Consider the following 18,988-nt stretch of genomic DNA (forward strand, 5'->3'; position numbering starts at 1 on the left):
TTGTGGAAAGTGTGATCCTATTGGCTCAAATAGTGTCACGAGGATCATGGGATGTGTATGCGCAAACTCAAATCTGTTCTTTTTCTACACAAATACTGAAACGAGACTATGGCGATACTTTGGTGATGAGATGTGGGCTTCTGCTGGTTGAAGCTGGATGAATTATGTATTTACACTTGATACACCTGATTCACCTCTAACTCTCACGATGAAACTGGTGGACCACACATGCACAGCCAATCAGTGCACTGCTTTTGGATCTTACTTCCTGAGTGACAATTTCTGGTTGGTTATTTCACAAAGTACTGCTTTTTACAAGATTCTCATTCTCTCAGTTCATTAATATACCGGTACCAGCTTTGACTGCAATAACTTGATATGTTATTTTGGAGCTTGATGTTCATTGAAGGATTTGACAAATGACAACTCCATGCAACAAACTTTATTGAAGGTTTAACACACGCTTAGGGGGTGGGGCCATGCTCCGGAAGGCGGGGCTACAGCGTGCAGTTGGCCTCAGGTGAAAGGCGACACATGATGACCGTCAGGTACGTCTCCACCTGAAACACACAAACTTAAGTGAAACCGCAACTACAACTATTGGTTTTATGTAGTTTAAAGAGTTTTATTTGGGGCAGGATTCTGAAAGATCCAACTGAACCTGACAAACTGCTGCCCTCATGTGGCTGTCTGCTGCCTCCCTGTGGCCCTCTGCTGCCTCCCTGTGGCCCTCTGCTGCGGCCCTGTGGCTCTCTGCTGCCCCCTGTGGCCCTCAGCTGCCTCCCTGTGGCCCTCAGCTGCCTCCCTGTGGCCCTCAGCTGCCTCCCTGTGGCCCTCTGCTGCCCCCTTGTGGCCCTCTGCTTCCCCCCTGTGGCTCTCTGCTGCCCACCTGTGGCTCTCTGCTGCCCCCTTGTGGCCCTCTGCTTCCCCCCTGTGGCTCTCTGCTGCCCACCTGTGGCTCTCTGCTGCTCCCTTGTGGCCCTCTGCTGCCCCCTTGTGGCCCTCTGCTGCTCCCTTGTGGCCCTCTGCTTCCCCCCTGTGGCCCTCTGCTTCCCCCCTTGTGGCCCTCTGCTTCCCCCCTTGTGGCCCTCTGCTTCCCCCCTTGTGGCCCTCTGCTTCCCCCCTTGTGGCCCTCTGCTTCCCACCTGTGGCCCTCTGCTTCCCACCTGTGGCTCTCTGCTGCTCCCCTGTGGCTCTCTGCTGCTCCCCTGTGGCCCTCTGCTGCTCCCCTGTGGGCCCTCTGCTGCTCCCCTGTGGGCCCTCTGCTGCTCCCCTGTGGCCCCCCCTGTGGCCCTCTGCTGCTCCCCTGTGGCTCTCTGCTTCCCCCCTGTGGCCCTCTGCTTCCCCCCTGTGGCCCTCTGCTGCCCCCCTGTGGCCCTCTGCTGCCCCCCTGTGGCCCTCTGCTGCCCCCCTGTGGCCCTCTGATGCCCCCCTGTGGCCCTCTGATGCCCCCCTGTGGCCCCTTCACCTTGTGCATGTCCTTCCTGAAGCAGGCCAGAAGCACGTAGTTCCGCTCCAGGTTCTGATCTGGAGAAAGTCTTTGGGTGTAATCCTCAAACGGACCCAAGACCACACCTCCTTCCACAAACGCTGCGTCCTGATTGATCTGCAGTCATGAAATGAAAATGTCAGATGCCCTCCCAGTGTTTTTGACCAACGCTTTGTCTTATCAGGCAAATCTGTTTACTAAGTAATATATTGTAGTTTTACACCGTTATATTTTATTTTTCTAATGATATTTATGTCCAAAATCCTTGTTTGGACATAAATCTAGATTGAAACATTTACTACGAATAGCATTTTAAATTCAGCTTGGATTAGAGTAGGGCCAGAGCCGGTCTTACTTGGATGAGCAGCTGCAGCCCGGTCTTGAGCTCGGACAGTTTGGCCGAGAGCTGGTCTCCGGACAAAGCCGAGAGCGATCGAGACGTGACTTCCCACGACTCGACCAGACGATATGAGACGATCAGCAGCTCCAGCACCTGAAACACAAACACGGCGGCGTGAAACAGAATAATGCAACAATGACACGAGAAGCTCAGCCGCACCTGAAACACACACGCAGTTGTAGTTGTAGTATTTGTACTCACTGAGCTGCGCTGGGTCTCGTGTTTGTCGTTGGGGCTGATGATGTAATCCGAGTTACAGAAATCCCGCAGGAAAACCTTATTGAGCTTCCGCTTCTCCTCGGGGCCCAGAGAGTCCTCCTGAAACACACATTGTACACACCATGAAGCACTTTAGGAATGCCTTATGTAATAATCACATCTCAGAGTCAGACGTGTGTTATTTACATTTAGTTAGGAATATTTGAATAGAACATAAAAATATTGATCAAGTTGCCTAATAGTAACACCTCAGCGAGACAATTACGATAACTGTCGCTCTGTTGTCATGGAGATGGAGCATTGCGATTATCTGACCTTTTCACAATAAGACACTTTCTACATCAGGCTTATTCAGAGGCTTTTATTTAGAAAGGGTGGCAGGAAGTGCTCCAAGTGGAAGCCATCGTTTCTGCTTCTCTAAAGTGACCAAGTGCAGATTTTAAGGCTTTTTCACTTCTGTTTCTTTGTTCACGTTTCACGCTGGCGGAACTTTCCAGAGGTTTCAGGTTACGGATTTGAATAAAGTAATCGCTTGATGGCCCTCGATAAAGTTTTGGCCAAGAAGAAGAGTTTGTGCGGCCACAAGTCGTTTTCTGATTCCACGTGACATGAACCGAGAACTTGCTGCTTGATTATAATATTTTTTTGTTAAAGTGTAATTAAAAATGCTTCTAAATACGCGTTAAAAGTCTGTGCAGTATTTCCCGTTTACTTTTAGTTCAGTCATAAAACCCTTCCACAGTGAAACTAGCGCTGAAATGTTGTACGTACAAAGTTTCCGAAGTAGCGTTGCGCAAGGACGTGCAGATGCTGCACTCGGCTCACGGCGATCGTAAACAAACGTTGGCTGTCTGTGATTGGCTGAGAGCCCACACCCAGCGTCAGGACGGCCAATAGGATCACTGCAAAACAGAACCAGCCAATAGGATCACTGCAAATAAAAGACGTGGTTTGATTGGCCTGAATCTGCCTCACCTTTCTCCATGCTCCAAGTCCTGGTTCAGTCCTGGTTCAGTCCTGGTTCAGTCCTGGTTCAGTCCTAGATTATGGGACTCTCTGGTCCGTGTGGGTCTTATATTCAAGTTCATTCTTTGTTTAAATTCATGAAAATGAAAATGATCCGACACAAACACGGTGAAGTCTTGTTTATTCACAAGAAATGCGCCGTATACAAGAACTCACAGATGCTAATAATACGGATGCTAATGACGCTAATGCGGCGGAAAACATGTACATTTGACATCGTCGTCACGGTTTGGACTCTGAGCGTTGACCTGAGCTTCTGCTGTTTGTGCTTTGGACTTTTGGGTTCAACTTTCAGTCAAACGAAAAGCTTGGGACTTCAAACTCCAGCTAAGAAACAGTTGATGCATGAAGTGATGAATTTATCTAGGTAAATAATTTAAAAATGGTCAAATTGGACAGACTTTGGACCGATTTTGGCAAAACTGCTTATTTACAGCTCTCTACTGTGAAAGCACTGCCCACAACAGAAGAACCACGCCCCTTTACTGTAAAATTACCACCAATAAGGGATTCTTCTGAGCAATTGTATCTCTCATTTACAAAGTCAACATGGCACTTTTAGATATTCTAATATGTTAATTATGCACCTCAATACAAATGGAACAAACTCCAAAAGCAGTTTATGGCTCTAATTGTTTTATTTTCACAAAAAAAACAATAATAAATGCTTTATAGGTGCATATATGCAGCGTCTGTGATCGTCCTACACCTCTCGCCGCGATGGTCCTACACCATCGTCCTACACCTCTCGCCGCAATCGTCCTACACCTCTCGCCGCGATCGTCCTACACCATCGTCCTACACCTCTCGCCGCGATCGTCCTACACCTCTCGCCGAGAACGTCCTACACCTCTCGCTGCGATCGTCCTACACCATCGTCCTACACCTCTCGCCGCGATCGTCCTACACCTCTCGCCGAGAACGTCCTACACCTCTCGCTGCGATCGTCCTACACCATCGTCCTACACCTCTCGCCGCGATCGTCCTACACCTCTCGCCGCGATCGTCCTACACCTCTCGCCGCGATCGTCCTACACCTCTCGCCGAGAACGTCCTACACCTCTCGCCGCGATCGTCCTACACCTCTCGCCGCGATCGTCCTACACCTCTCGCTGCGATCGTCCTACACCTCTCGCCGAGAACGTCCTACACCTCTCGCTGCGATCGTCCTACACCATCGTCCTACACCTCTCGCCGCGATCGTCCTACACCTCTCGCCGCGATCGTCCTACACCTCTCGCCGCGATCGTCCTACACCTCTCGCCGCGATCGTCCTACACCTCTCGCCGAGAACGTCCTACACCTCTCGCCGCGATCGTCCTACACCTCTCGCCGCGATCGTCCTACACCTCTCGCCGCGATCGTCCTACACCTCTCGCCGCGATCGTCCTACACCTCTCGCCGCGATCGTCCTACACCTCTCGCCGAGATTGTCAGGATTAAAGACTCAACTTTACCACTGTAGAAACCACTGTATTTTTCCAGCTGTTATTGTATTTCTACCAATAATTTATGCGTGACCGCTAGTTTAAAGGTCAGGAATAATGAGCAGAAGCTTTTGTCAACACCTTTTCCGGCTCTGTCACTGTTTCTGGAACAATGTGTGAATAAACTGATGCTTCATTCATGAAAGAGCTCATGAATGCAAAGAGTGAGTTGGAAACAGCAGATGGAGCTGCTTTTTCCATCAGGTTTGGCTCAATAACTCATTCATAAACAAAAAAAAGTTATATTTTGTTCTAGTCTTTTAGTCTGTTTGATCTGAGACAGTTTTATTTGTTCATGCTGGAGGGTTTTGTTGATAGTAACATATATATATATTGTATTTAATTTGATTCTATGTACTGTTTATGTTTCAGATTAATTTGGAAGAATTGGATTGGATGTGTTATTGTTTCTTGTCATTTGTTTTTCAGAAAATAGTTTAATTGCTTATTTCCTTTAATGTTAATTGTTTCATTGTGTGATTTTCTAACTCTAATTTTGTGCTGTGGATCAATAATCTTTGTCTTAAAATGGGTCAAAAATGTTGTGCTCTCATAAATCTGTGGGATCTGAGGACCAGACTTAATCCTGGTCTAGATTCTGACCCGCTCTGCCCTGGTCCTGGTCAGTGGTCTCAGGACTTTGATCTCAGTCTGGACTGGTTCCTTTCGCTGAGGCAGTGAACGCTTCATGAGTAGCAGAGACCGGGACTGCGAGGACGGGACTGCGAGGACGGGACCGCGAGGACGGGACCGCGAGGACGGGACCGCTAGAACGGGACCGCGAGAACGGGACCGCGAGAACGGGACCGCGAGGACGGGACCGCGAGGACGGGACCCAGCATTATTTATTCATTAACCTTGGCTAAACATTATCTGTTATGTTTCCAAAAGGTCAGACTTTTTCCAATCAGTGCCTGGCCTTCAACGCTCCAAGGATTAGGATGTCTTCACTTGGTTAAGCATTTATAAACAGTTAATCGCTGACCATAAACACCCCTAATTACAGCTGGTTTTCACAGAGCTAACGTGACGTAACAAGACTAAACTGATGTTTGCATGTGACATGTGACATGTGCCTCCCGCTCTGCCGGTCGCTCCAAAGACCACCTCTTCCTTCCCGCTTCCACTTGGCCCTTTACACTTGATGGCCCGTTACGCTGTGATATAAAACACACTTACGAATATAATTTTATTGCACTTTCAATTACAACAATTCCCAAATTAAAAATACATTAATTACAGCCATGTTATTGTATTAAAGACAAAAGTCTAACATCTTGGCTTTTTTTCCCAAAATGATTGTCTGATAAATAAAAGACTGCAGCTCTCAACTCCCCAACGGATCAAGAATTCAACATATTACACTGAACATTCCACCACATGCTTATTAACATCGTTGATGTACCAATTATACATCATTTCCACACTGTAACAGGGAACAATAAGAGATGGCCAGGTGTGCGCCGAAAAAATATCAAGTTTGTAATTTTATTAAATATTTTTATATTTTTCAGTGTCCTTTGTACTTGTCTTTTGTGGTTCACAAGTTTTCAATCTTGAGAGCCAGACACAGTATAACATGTTAGTTTGATCTCAGTGTCATATGATAATGTTTTGGGGCTGACGTGACATCTCGTAAACAAGGAAAGTGTGTGGATTAAAAAACAGCACTAATAAATGGAATTGGTTCATGTTTTATAGCCCGTCTGAGGCTGCTGTGGCTGTTGGACTGCCAACAGGAGCCGCTGTTTATCGTTCTTTTAGAAGATCGAAAGTCGCTCTCCGGCGGAAAAATGGTGAAGACTCTGGGACTAAACACACTCTACTTTACTTTACTAAACTGGCTAAATGAAGAAAAAAAAAGTTGCCAGATAAAAAAAAAATGCTTCAGCAGCTTTTAAATGATTGCTGTCATTTTCAGGACGCAACGATAAGTGGGCCGTCCTTTTACAATGGCCATGCCCTAAAATGGAAACAGAGAGTGCTCTTCCAAAAATGGCTCAAATCAATCAAATTTATAAATGCTAATGTTTCCAAAGTCTCCAGAGCAAATCCCACCACAAACCTCCAGTGGGGCCTGGTGTGGGCTCTGCTGTGGGCTCTTCTGTGGGCTCTTCTGTGGGCTCTGCTGTGGGCTCTTCTGTGGGCTCTGCTGTGGGCGATGGGGGGCCCACTGAGCCTCATGATCCAACCATTCGGAGATCTGATGGATGGTTTAAGGCCTGCAGAGAGCTCATCCAGAGTTCACACCAACGTCTCTTTTAGCTCCTCCTCATTTAACTCCTCTTCATTTAGCTCCTCCTCATTTAGCTCCAAACCAAAATCCTGGTTTTTAGGCGTGTGCTGGACTGGAATTGTTTGGAGTTGGAACTCTTTGTGCAGTTCCACAACTTTATTGCCCTTGTCTGGTCCGTAGAATTTGTCCATGCGTTCTTTCAGCCCAGTCCGGGTGCTGGACTGATCTGGACTATGTTCCAAAGCCAGCAGGTCAGGTCCCTGATTTTGGACTTTGTACTTGTGTGATGCTAGTCGAAGCGTTCTCTGAAGCAGGCGTCTTCTGTAACAGCGTTGAATCACTATGGCAGCCGTTTCCTCCTGGCGCCTCCTCAGTGTGGTGGTGATGGGCTCATAAGACACCTGCGAGACACACAACACAGCAAAGGTAGATCATAAAACACCTGCAGGAGCCACGCAACACAAAACACAGCTCAAGTAGATCATAAAACACCTGCAGGAGCCACACAACACAAAACACAGCTCAAGTAGATCATAAAACACCTGCAGGAGCCACGCAACACACAACACAGCTCAAGTAGATCATAAAACACCTGCAGGAGCCACGCAACACAAAACACAGCTCAAGTAGATCATAAAACACCTGCAGGAGCCACACAACACAAAACACAGCTCAAGTAGATCATAAAACACCTGCAGGAGCCACGCAACACAAAACACAGCTCAAGTAGATCATAAAACACCTGCAGGAGCCACACAACACAAAACACAGCTCAAGTAGATCATAAAACACCTGCAGGAGCCACACAACACACAACACAGCTCAAGTCGGTGGAAAATAACAAAATTCAAAAGTACTAGTTTAACTTTTACTTCACTATATTTTAGAACAGTAATAAGTACTTTCTACTGCACCACATTTAAAGTTTGCATTTTATGGAACAAAGCTGAGAACTTCCACCTGTATTGAATGAACTGAGACAGACCTTTGAGGGGTTGTTGGCCATGAACTTCTCCTCCATACTGGCTTTAAGAGCGTCCATCTCTCCAGAGTCTCCCAGTACCTTCAAACCAAACACAAAGCAGTAATGCAGACTCTCTCTATACTACATGAGCCGCCCTCTCCTCCAGTGTTTCTGCCTAAGAATCCATTTCTCGAGGTCTTTCATTATGGTTGAAAAAAGAGGAGTATAATTTTTTTGGGGGACAAATTCTTATGGGGGACTACACCCAAATATTTAAGACTTTCTGTTTAACATTTTAAATGGGTACGGCTTTGTGAAAGTCAGGTTGGATTTTGTTTTTTGTACATTCAGTGTGTATCCCTAATGTATCCATTTTCCATAAAATCCAGATCCTCTCTCATAATATCTTTCCTTGCTAAAAAGTATTTTCCTTGCCATTTCCTGTGAGGACATATCAATAATTTCCTGTCTTCACTTTTTTTACTTTCTTGTAGCACTTTTGGATTCCTCATCTTGGCATGATCCACCTCCAGAAGTTTTTGTTTTTCTTTCAGATCATTTAGCTTTTTCTCCCTTTGTTTCCTTTTTGCCGAGGCAATGGTCATAATTTTCCCCCTCAAAACTGCTTTAGCAGCATTCCAGAGGGACGGGCAGGGAAGTTTCACCATTTACATTTTCCTACACATAAGTCTCAAAATTGTTTGACAAGATTCAGGCGCATTTTTCGGTCAGTTTTTGTCAGTTGTATCGGTTCAGTTGTATAATTTGGAGACTGTTTCATCCAAGAGTCATTCTCAATCTGCAGATCTATTCTGAAACTCTGATATTTATCGTATTCTGAGTAAGCCCTGCCCACTGGGTGGACCCTCATGATAATATGTGTCCTTTAATATTTTTAGCCTTTTCTTTCAGTACGTTTCTGGTACTTTGAGTGTTTTGTAATTTATGTACTGTTTGTACATGTGGTTATTTTTAAAGTTTCACAGTGAGTTTTCTGCACCTGTCTAATGTGGATTTAAACTTCAAATGGCAAATAAACTAAACAGATCGCACTCTTGAGTATATGTGTGCATAGTAGCAGTATAAATACTCACCTGAGCAGTCAGTGCCAGCAGAATGTCCAGGCAGTGGATCTTGTCTCCAGGGACCAGCGGCAGATCCATCTGGATCAGACGGACTGTGTTGGGTTTGGGGATTCGCAGAGGGTCTTGCAGCGTGTCACAGAAATCTGACAGCTCGCTACGGACAACAGGAAGTACCATCAATTTGCTGTTGACTGAAAAACAGGGCTTGGCTCAGGCCTCGATCTGTTTCAGTCCCGATGTGATTATCGTTTTGTTTCTTTCAGTCTAAACTGGTCACTTGCGCTGTGGGCCCTATTTTCATAATTGAGCAGTTACTTTTGAGGATAGTGTGTTAGAGATGTGAGCTTGTATTGCCAATCATGTCTTGTGCCTTGTGTCTCTAATGGTGCATTCAGACCGCGCCGTCAGAACGCCTCTAGTTGGACGCACCTTTGATGGACGTGAATTTGAACTAGACTCAAATCTGCCTCTCGCTGCTGTGTGCTCCCGCTGCTATTTGGGGGAATAACTGCTGCTCTGGAGGAAACTCCTGAGATGCAGCGTGAATTTTGCCATAAGATCAGATTTTTCAACTCTAGCGTCTGATGCCTTGGACGTGGCGGGCGCGTGAAAGCTCAAGACACTCAAAGACGCACCGTAGAAACGCTGGCCTACACGCAGGTCCACATATCCTTGTGCGGGACCTCGGGTGGGACCTCAGACTGGAAGGTGCCAGTCTGTAGAAGGCCCCTTCCCTTAGCAATGCGCTGTGCTAGCTGTCAATCAAACCTGTTGCTAACGCGAGCTGGAACTCCGGGAAAGAAGCTCCTCCTGATCGGTCGGTTAGTATTGTTTATGTCTTGATTTACAAAGCTTTTTAAGACCAACATTTAAAGTCCAGTGTGTTGAGTCTGGAGCAGAAGTTATAGAGAAAGAGAAGCACGTGTTTCAGTAGAAAGTGAATGGAGCCACTTCCTGTTTGAAAGGCAAGCTACATCCTCTCATTTATACAGTCACAACGCACAGGGAGTTTATTATTTAAGGTTTTTTAAACAATGTTTTTTTTAATAAATGTTAATTGTAACTAACATGTTTTGAGTGTTTTTTGATCATTTTGTATTTTGCGATGACACGATGACAAAAAGATTTACTCAGAACTTGTGGGGGAGGTATTTTAAAACCTGCCAATTAATCGTTTTAGATGTTGCTGGTACTTCTACTGAGAACTGGGTTAGACCTGGTTCAGACCTGGTTCAGTCCTGGTTCAGTCCTGGTTCAGACCTGGTTCAGACCTGGTTCAGACCTGGTTCAGACCTGGTTCAGTCCTGGTTTAGACCTGGTTTAGACCTGGTTTAGACCTGGTTCAGTCCTGGTTCAGACCTGGTTCAGTCCTGGTTCAGTCCTGGTTCAGTCCTTGTTCAGACCTGGTTCAGACCTGGCTCTGACCTGGTTCAGTCCTGGTTTAAACCTGGTTTAAACCTGGTTCAGACCTGGTTCAGACCTGGTTTAAACCTGGTTCAGACCTGGTTTAAACCTGGTTTAAACCTGGTTCAGACCTGGTTCTGACCTGGTTCAGTCCTGGTTCAGTCCTGGTTCAGACCTGGTTCAGACCTGGTTCAGTCCTGGTTCAGTCCTGGTTCAGACCTGGTTCAGACCTGGTTCAGACCTGGTTCAGACCTGGTTCTGACCTGGTTCTGATTGGACTCGTACCTGTACTGAATGAACTGCGTTGCGTTCGGATCAAACTTCTCCCAGGTCTCATAAAACATGTCAAAGTCTTCCTCGCACAGTGGGTCCGCGCTTTCCTCCGTGGCCACGTTGAAGTTCTCCAGGATGATGGCGATGTACATGTTCACGACCACCAGGAAGGACATGATGATGTAGGAGGTGAAGAAGATCATGCCCACCCCAGGATTGCCACAGTTGCCCCGCACATCGGTGCCGGGGTTCTCCAAGTCGGGGTCACAGTCTGGAGGGGTGTTCATGATGGGGCTGAGCAGACCGTCCCAGCCTGCGGACGTCGTGATCATGAACAGGCAGATCATGCTGTTCCCAAAGTCCTCAAAGTTGAACATGTCGTCAATCATCGCCTCCTGAAAAGACACGCACAAAATGAGCTCTGCCTCTCAAATGTTCTTAGAGTAGTGTCGAGCTCCTCTTATTGCTCTTATTGTGGGAGGAAGACTTTGAGCTTTTTCATCCTGTTTCCCAATACTTTAGATTTTAGTCCCTGGTTATTGACCTATTACCACTGATTTTCAATTCAATTTATTTTTGTAACGCCCAAAATCACAACAGCGGCTGCCTCGGAGGGCGACGGTGAAAAACTGATTAAACAATGTCTATAGGGACGAGGGGCGATGTCGCAGCATCCCCTGTCCTTAAACCCTCCTTCTCGGCCAGGAAAAACTACTATTAAAGACCCACTGAGACCGGCATCTCTACAAAGGGAGAACATGCAAATAAAGAAAGGCCCAGGCCGCCTGAGAGTTCAACCCAGGACCTTCTTGTTGTGAGGTTGAAGCACTAACTGCTGTGCCACCGAGATGATCAGTCCCAGTTTAGACCTGATATGGTTTTGTTAAAGACCCGCGTAACTCTTCAGTATTTGGAAGTACTTGTTTTGCAAAGACATTTACATAAAGCCCATTAAAGTGACAGCGACATCGGACATTATGTATCTGTGCATTGTCCTGTCCTAGATGAATGCATAAATAAACAACTAATAAAACATCATGTGCGTCACGTTGTTCGTCCTTTTCACCTTCTTGACGTAGGCGAAGTTACCCATGCCAAAGATGGAGAAGATGAACATGATGAGGAAGAGGAGGAGTCCAATGTTGAAGAGCGCAGGGAGTGACATCATTAGAGCGAAGAGCAGAGTGCGGATCCCTTTGGCGCCGCGGATCAGGCGCAGGATTCGCCCGATGCGAGCCAATCGGATCACTCGGAACAGCGTCGGGGAAACGAAATACTTCTCTATGATGTCAGCCAATAACAGCCCTGGAAAACACGTGGACTTAATGAGGTCAGAGGTCAGTACTAATCTCACACGCAAATCAGGCATTTGGTCAATTTTGATTTAGTTTTGGCTCGGCTCAAGAGTTTCCCAACAAATGTTTTGGGTGAATACAATCTGGAGTGAAGCTGCTGCTGGAGAATGGACGGACTGACTTTTTTGTGGATTTTGAGAACAAACTCATTCATCTACTTCATCTAATACAGTGTTATTGGACGTAAAATGTTCTTTTTACGTTTTAAATGTCCAGCAGTTGTTTTTTGTCAGATGGTGGACGACTGTTAAAAATAAAACCTGCATTTTAGTGAGCAAATTTTTAGCAGTTGTTTTCTTCATAAATTTGTCATTATTCTTCTATTTTCCTGTATTTATTTACATGTTTTTTCTGGTTGTCTATTATTTTAAAGCACTCTATTGACCTTATTCCGCACTTTCAAATGGTTTAAATGGAGAACGAGAGAAAAGTCTAAAACATGCTCTAAAGTTGATTGATTTGTGTAAAACGTCCAATGTTCACGTGACCAACAAGTCAACACTCAACCTGAAAACAGCTTTTTAGTCTGTGTAGAACTTAGATCCAGACGGGCTACCGGACTAAGGGGAATAGTCCAAACGAGTGCATTGTGAGACGGACTCGCTCACCTACGACGGAGAGGATGACCACCACGAAGTCGAAGATGTTCCAGCCCACGGAGAAGTAGTGGTGTCTGAGCGCGATGATCTTCAGGGAACATTCCCCGGTGAAGAGCACGATGAAGACCAGGTTCACCCAGTACAGAATCTCCTCCTTCTCCGCACTCTGCTCGTCCGTCTCCACCATCATCGTGACCATGTTCAGGCAGATCAGCACCATGATGGTCACGTCGAACACCTGCTGCGTCACCAGGTCGAACACCAGGCCCTGGAACCGGTTCTGAACCAGACACAAGCCCAACAGAGGTGAGCCGGACGAACACGGGGTGAACCAGTGGGTTATGTTAATGGTGCGGAACTCCGAGCTTGGACTTTCCGAGTTCCAACGAGTAAATTCTCTCTGGAACACTCTTTCGACTCAGAATTCCTGCTTGGAAACTCAAGTTGAGCGCCTGAGTTATAAAAGTGAACATGGCTGTGGTTATGCTTGGTGAAAGTTAAACCCCAGACAGGTTCATCAGTGATAGTGCCGTATTTTCCACACTATAAGCCGCACTTATAAGTCTTACATTTTTCTCCAAAAATGACAGTGCGCCTTATATTCCAATGCGCCTTATATTCCAATGCGCCTTATATTCCAGTGCGCCTTATATTCCAATGCGCCTTATATTCCAGTGCGCCTTATATTCCAGTGCGCCTTATATTCCAGTGCGCCTTATATTCCAATGCGCCTTATATTCCAATGCGCCTTATATTCCAGCGCGCCTTATATTCCAATGCGCCTTATATTCCAATGCGCCTTATATTCCAGTGCGCCTTATATTCCAATGCGCCTTATATTCCAGTGCGCCTTATATTCCAGTGCGCCTTATATTCCAGTGCGCCTTATATTCCAATGCGCCTTATATTCCAATGCGCCTTATATTCCAGCGCGCCTTATATTCCAGCGTGCCTTATATATGGATTAATTCTGGTTGTGCTTACTGACCACGAAGCAATTTTGTTTCGCTTAATGCGCCTTATAGTCCGGTGCGCCTTATATATGAAACATGATCGAAAAAAGACCATTCATTGACAGTGCGCCTTATAGTGCGGAAAATACTGTACTTTATTTTACCTTAGCTCTGCTGCTCAGTAGTATGTCCGAGTCTATAAATTAACTTAAACGGATCTGCATTTTGGCTGATTTGATTGCTTTCCTTGTTTTTATTACTTGACAGACTCGTTACTTTATTATTTGACGACTGGAACTCGGAGAAAACGTCACTCTGAGGTCCGAATTTCGGCCTCCAAGGACGGCTAGAACGCAGAGCAAAGGCTAGAGCAATTGTGGGTTCTGTTGTCCTGGCTGTTACGGGGCCATTTTGCGAGTGGACAGTGAGAAAAATTCTAATTGGAAATGAAAAATGATCGATTAAAGTGTTTAAATGCACATATAATGGTGTATGTGTGTCCCGATAACGCAGAATTCTACCTGTGTCATGAATATTCACCCAAATAACAAATGGTTTGTGTTATACGCAGGTTGGATGTCTGTTTGTGTGTCCAGGATCTTTCAACTAGAACCGAGCTCACGCCGGACTGACACGTGCGGTCACTCTGAATTTAGTTCTGCGCGATATCAATCTGGACAGGCGCTCGCCAAAAGCAGTCGAGAAAAAGCCATTACGCCGTGACAAATATTTGAATCTGATTGGTCAAAGCATCGCGACAACAGGAACAAGCCAAGAAGTAAAACGGTTGTTGAATCCGGTCAGAGAAAAGCACAAACGTCTTCCACTTTCGCCCCCCAAAATACAATACTGTGATTGGTCAGGGCCATGGCGTTCATTCAACTCATTTATTATCGACTAATCACGCACAGGCTCATCAACAGTCGCAGCAGGATCCAAGAACAGCTTCACTTCAGCTTCATCCGGGTCAAATTTAATTTAAACGTTTCCATCGCGCGACTTTTGCGTTCTAAACAACTAATCAATCGCGACAGTAAGACTAATCAATTAGCAAAATGATCGTTAGTTGCAGCCCTTGTTCCAACCATTGGTCACTTGGCCGCTGTTACTCTAAAAAGAATGCTAATACCTCAATTAAAAATGGATTAAAAAAGCATTTTCTGCATTTTCTCACGTTTGTTAGATACAAAACGGTCGCATTACCAAATGATTGAATACAGAAATATGATTAAAAAGTGCAGCTCTCTAAAGGTTTGTGGGAATTCTTTAGGGGAAGTCACAACATGGAGCTGGACGTTGGCTGCTATAGGTTACCATGGCGACGATATTTGGACTGGGAGGAGCGCTGTTACCTCAGGTCTGGGCACTGGTTTCTGCGGTTTCTTTGAGCCCAGTTTCTTCATGGCGTTGTAGTACTTTTTCTGTTCCTCGGTCATGAACAGGTCAGTGCCTCCTAAGTTTAGGAAAAGACACAATTATTTTAAATCTGAAAGCTAAAAAACAACAACAACACATGCATTTATAATTCAGCCTGGGTAGGAGACTTATCTTTGCCTTCTGCTGGTTGAAGTTGTCTATGATGACTCCGATGAAGAGGTTTAGAGTGAAGAAGGAGCCGAAGATGATGAAGATGACAAAGTACAGATACATGTAGACACTGGCCTCGTACTGTGGCTGCGACTCCACCTGAAGGAGGAACGCCACAGGAACAGCAACGTTTTAGTCACATTTTAGTCACATTTTAGGCCAGGTTTTAGTCCAGTTATGGTTCAGTTCTAGTCCAGTTCTAGTCCAGTTCTAGTCCAGTTCTGGTCCAGTTCTACTCCAGTTTTATTCCAGTTTTATTCCAGTTTTATTCCAGTTCTAGTCCAGTTCTTGTCCAGTTCTAGTCCAATTCTTGTCCAGTTCTAGTCCAGTTCTGGTCCAGTTCTGGTCCAGTTCTGGTATAGTTTTAGTCCAGTTCTAGTCCAGTTCCGGCGCAGTTCTGGTCCAGTTCTGGTCCAGTTCTGGTCTAGTTCTAGTCCAGTTCTAGTCCAGTTCTAGTCCAGTTCTGGTCTAGTTTTAGTCCAGTTTTAGTCCAGTTTTAGTCCAGTTCTAGTCCAGTTCTGGTCCAGTTCTGATCCAGTTCTAGTCCAGTTCTGGTCCAGTTCTGGTCCAGTTCTAGTCCAGTTCTAGTCCAGTTCCGGACCAGTTCTGGTCCAGTTCTAGTCCAGTTCTACTCCAGTTCTGGTCCAGTTCTAGTCCAGTTCTACTCCAGTTCTACTCCAGTTCTACTCCAGTTCTAGTCTAATTCTAGTCCAGTTCTAGTCCAGTTCTGGTCCAGTTCTAGTCCAGTTCTGGTCCAGTTCTGGTATAGTTCTGGTATAGTTCTGGTCTAGTTCTAGTCCAGTTCTAGTCCAGTGCTAGTCCAGTTCGAGTCCAGTTCTGGTCTAGTTTTAGTCCAGTTCTGATCCAGTTCTGGTCCAGTTCTGGTCCAGTTCTAGTCCAGTTCTAGTCCAGTTCTAGTCAATTTCTAGACCGGTTTTAGGCCAGTTTTAGGTGGAGAAGAGTCTGGAGAGTCTAGGAAGTGGGAGGAGGTGTCTGGGGAGATGCCTGAGAGTGTCTAGTGAGAGAAGCGTCTAGGGAGAGGGGAGCTGACCTCTCTGGAGTCCACGGCGGCGTACATAATGTCCATCCAGCCTTTGAACGTGGCCTGAAACAGAGTCTGAGATCAGCTATTTGTGACTCTCGTTATCAACAAAGTATAACGAGTAAATCATGTTTATTTTTGGACAGACAATCAAAGTACAACAGTAAACAGATGGAATATAATTTGTGTATTTAGTATTTGTCTCTGCGGTTTTATTGTACATTCTAATAAACTCTTTGTGTCTGTGGCATAAATGGTGGTCATTCTAAATTACGGTTTACTGTCTATATTTTCTTCAGCAAAACGTATTATTCTAAAACGATGAACAAATCGCAGTTGAAATATGGACCTATAGAAATGTGTGTGTGGAGAATATGATTTGCTGTGTTTTCCATTTCTTAGCGTTTCCACAAAAGGCTCTACACGTGTGATTATTCTACGGATGGCTTCGTACCACTTGCAGCAGCGACAGGTAGCCCATGCCCACGTTGTCGTAGTTAACCTTGACGTTCTTCCACCGAACTTCTCCTGGATACTGCACCATCAGCTCCTCACACTGAGAGCGATTCTCCACCTCCTCCGGAAAAAACATCTGCCCCGAAGTCTCGTTCGAACAGTAATAAAACTTCCCGGCGAAAAGGTTGACCCCCATGATGCCGAAGATGAGCCAGAAGATCAGACACACCAGGAGGACGTTAAAAATGGACGGAATAGCTCCGACCAAGGCGTTCACCACCACCTGCACCAGCAAAACATCTATTAAACAATGTCCATAATCTAATGAAATGGTGATGATGGTGAGGTTTAGTTACTCTCATGCCCTCGAAGCGGGACAGAGCGCGCAGTGGCCTCAGCGCTCGCAGCGTTCGCAGAGATTTGATGGCTCCCAGCTCAGAGTAACCCAAAATATTGGCCGTGAGAGACACCAGCGAGACCTGCAGAGAGACACAACTGTAAACCAAATCAAACACCAGCGAGACCCGCAGAGAGACACAACTGTAAACCATTCAAACCCAACTAAATGACACCTCCTAAACCTGTTCAAATCCTTCTAAACCTGTTCAGATCCTTCTAAACCTGTTCAGATCCTTCTAAACCTTTTCAGATCCTTATAAACCTTTTCAGATCCTTCTCTAAACCTGTTCAGATCCTTCTAAACCTGTTCAGATCCTCCTCTAAACCTCTTCAGATCCTCCTCTAAACCTGTTCAGATCCTTCTAAACCTGTTCAGATCCTCCTAATGACTCCAGTGCAGGAGCAGTTTGGATTCTACAGACTTACAAAGTGATTAAAATCAATGCTTGCTGTTTCACTTCAGAGCACTGCGGCTGCGAGTCTGCCGTAGAATCTATAGAAGTCTCTTTTTGCTGGACACTGCAACAGTCTAAAGCGGTTGTTATGGTGACTTCTCTGAGCAGTGTTCTCATGTGAAAGTTCGGACCGCGGTGCACCAAAGGTGTTCAAATGAGCAGTCTGGACGTATCCTGACCAGGTCCTGCAATCCGCATCAGTGAACACTGAACATAAAGCAGCTCCTGGACAGAACTCACGTCTACGATAAGGAAGTCCAGCCAGCACCAGGCGTTGGTGAAGTAGGTCTTGAACCCGTACGCCACCCACTTGAGAAGCATCTCCACCACAAAGACGTAAGTGAAGACTTGGTCTGCAAACTCCAAAACGATCTTCACCACACGCCGCTGCTCCAGGTAAACGTCCTCGAAGGCCTGCGAGACAAACGAGTTAGCGCCTCCTCCTTTAGCTGTTAGCTCCTCCTTCAACTGTTAGCTCCTCCTTTAGCTTCTAACTCCTCCTTTAGCTGTTAGCTCCTCCTTTAGCTTCTAACTCCTCCTTGAACTTACTCCTCCTCCTTTACCTTCTCAGGGTAAATGTCCTCAGAGGCCTACAAGACAAGGCTATTAGTTGCTCCTCCTTTAACTGTTATCTCCTCCTTTTTTCTCCTTCTAACTCCTCTTTCTCCATTAGCTCCTCCTCCGTTAGGTCTTAACTCCTATGTTAGTTTTTAGCTCCTCCTCCTCCTCTTTTGTCAGTTCTTAACTCGTCCTCCTCCGTAAGGCGTCACATATTTGGTATTGTTATGTTGTTGTATGTAATTGTGCTACCTTCACGTGCTGTGGGAATTATGGTAAATACTACTTTACAAACGCCTAATCTCGTTGTTTCTCATGTGAAGCTGGGGAATGATTTTGATGCCCGAGTTGTCGAGATAACCATCGATGTATCACAGGGCAAATAATGTGTACTTATTATGAAGTACAGTTTATATACTGCATTATTATATGGCAAACACAAGATGAATGGCATCTTTATTTCCACCTAAATACAATTAAATATACACTTTTAATTGTTTTTTCGTTTTATCTGTAGAAATGTACTTGTTTACTCTATATCCCAAAACTGATGAAATGTGTTTTGGGATAAGTTTCATTTTCGATTCAATTTAATTTATTTGTGTATTTTGCTACAACCATAAAAGCACTTGAACAGAAGACTCATTATGACCACAAAGTGATTTCCAGAGCACATGAAGGCAGTTATATTATACTACCTCGTAGAGAAACAATCACATTTTTATGCATCTACATTTAAACTGAGCAATGCCAAAGCCATAGAACACACAATAAAAACATTTTAAAGAGTTAAACAAGTTAAATTATGGATGTGCCAAACCCAAGCCTCTGGGAACAGTGGCATCAGAGCAGAAGTTTATGTTAGACCAAAGTAAATGTTAACATGTAGCAAATGTTAGCATATAGCACATGTTAGCATGTAGCACATGTTAGCATGTAGCATATGTTAGCATATAGCACATGTTAGCATGTCGCACACAGCTATTGTTGGTTTTCTACAA

At 45.3% G+C, this 18,988-nt stretch overlaps 2 protein-coding genes across 2 annotated transcripts in view; both read right to left on the bottom strand.

Annotated features, from left to right (window-relative positions):
* Positions 1–427: 427 nt before the first annotated feature.
* Positions 428–3,147, bottom strand: gh1 (growth hormone 1). Its single transcript, XM_072442872.1, has 6 exons — positions 3,084–3,147; positions 2,880–3,010; positions 2,091–2,207; positions 1,845–1,982; positions 1,469–1,606; positions 428–560 (listed from the first exon to the last, which is right to left on the bottom strand). Exons 1-6 carry the CDS (start codon positions 3,091–3,093, stop codon positions 498–500), a joined length of 597 nt encoding a protein of 198 aa, XP_072298973.1. The 5' UTR covers positions 3,094–3,147; the 3' UTR covers positions 428–497.
* Positions 3,148–5,789: 2,642 nt separating this feature from the next.
* scn4ab (sodium channel, voltage-gated, type IV, alpha, b) overlaps positions 5,790–18,988 on the bottom strand; it is a 31,198-nt gene continuing 17,999 nt past the window's right edge. Inside the window, exons 21-32 of the mRNA XM_072442866.1 lie at positions 17,670–17,843; positions 16,932–17,054; positions 16,574–16,858; positions 16,129–16,182; positions 15,035–15,176; positions 14,843–14,943; positions 12,547–12,817; positions 11,650–11,888; positions 10,596–10,978; positions 8,916–9,060; positions 7,843–7,920; positions 5,790–7,258 (exon numbers count right to left, since the gene is read on the bottom strand). Of these exons, the coding sequence (XP_072298967.1) occupies positions 6,866–7,258; positions 7,843–7,920; positions 8,916–9,060; positions 10,596–10,978; positions 11,650–11,888; positions 12,547–12,817; positions 14,843–14,943; positions 15,035–15,176; positions 16,129–16,182; positions 16,574–16,858; positions 16,932–17,054; positions 17,670–17,843 (2,388 nt within the window). The 3' untranslated portion in view covers positions 5,790–6,865. The remainder of the gene's footprint in view (positions 7,259–7,842; positions 7,921–8,915; positions 9,061–10,595; positions 10,979–11,649; positions 11,889–12,546; positions 12,818–14,842; positions 14,944–15,034; positions 15,177–16,128; positions 16,183–16,573; positions 16,859–16,931; positions 17,055–17,669; positions 17,844–18,988) is intronic.

This window comes from Eucyclogobius newberryi, unplaced genomic scaffold (genome assembly GCF_026437365.1).
Source record: "Eucyclogobius newberryi isolate DKJ021-1_F unplaced genomic scaffold, fEucNew1.0.hap1 SCAF_13, whole genome shotgun sequence".
Classification (NCBI taxonomy): Eukaryota; Metazoa; Chordata; class Actinopteri; order Gobiiformes; family Gobiidae; genus Eucyclogobius; species Eucyclogobius newberryi.

Bases quoted from the DNA above. Each gene is read 5' to 3' on its own strand.
- gh1 (XM_072442872.1), bottom strand. The intron at 1,983-2,090 runs GTGAGTACAAAT...TTTGTGTTTCAG, and splicing joins ACGAGACCCAGCGCAGCTCA to GTGCTGGAGCTGCTGATCGT. The intron at 1,607-1,844 runs GTAAGACCGGCT...TCATGACTGCAG, and splicing joins GGCTGCAGCTGCTCATCCAA to ATCAATCAGGACGCAGCGTT.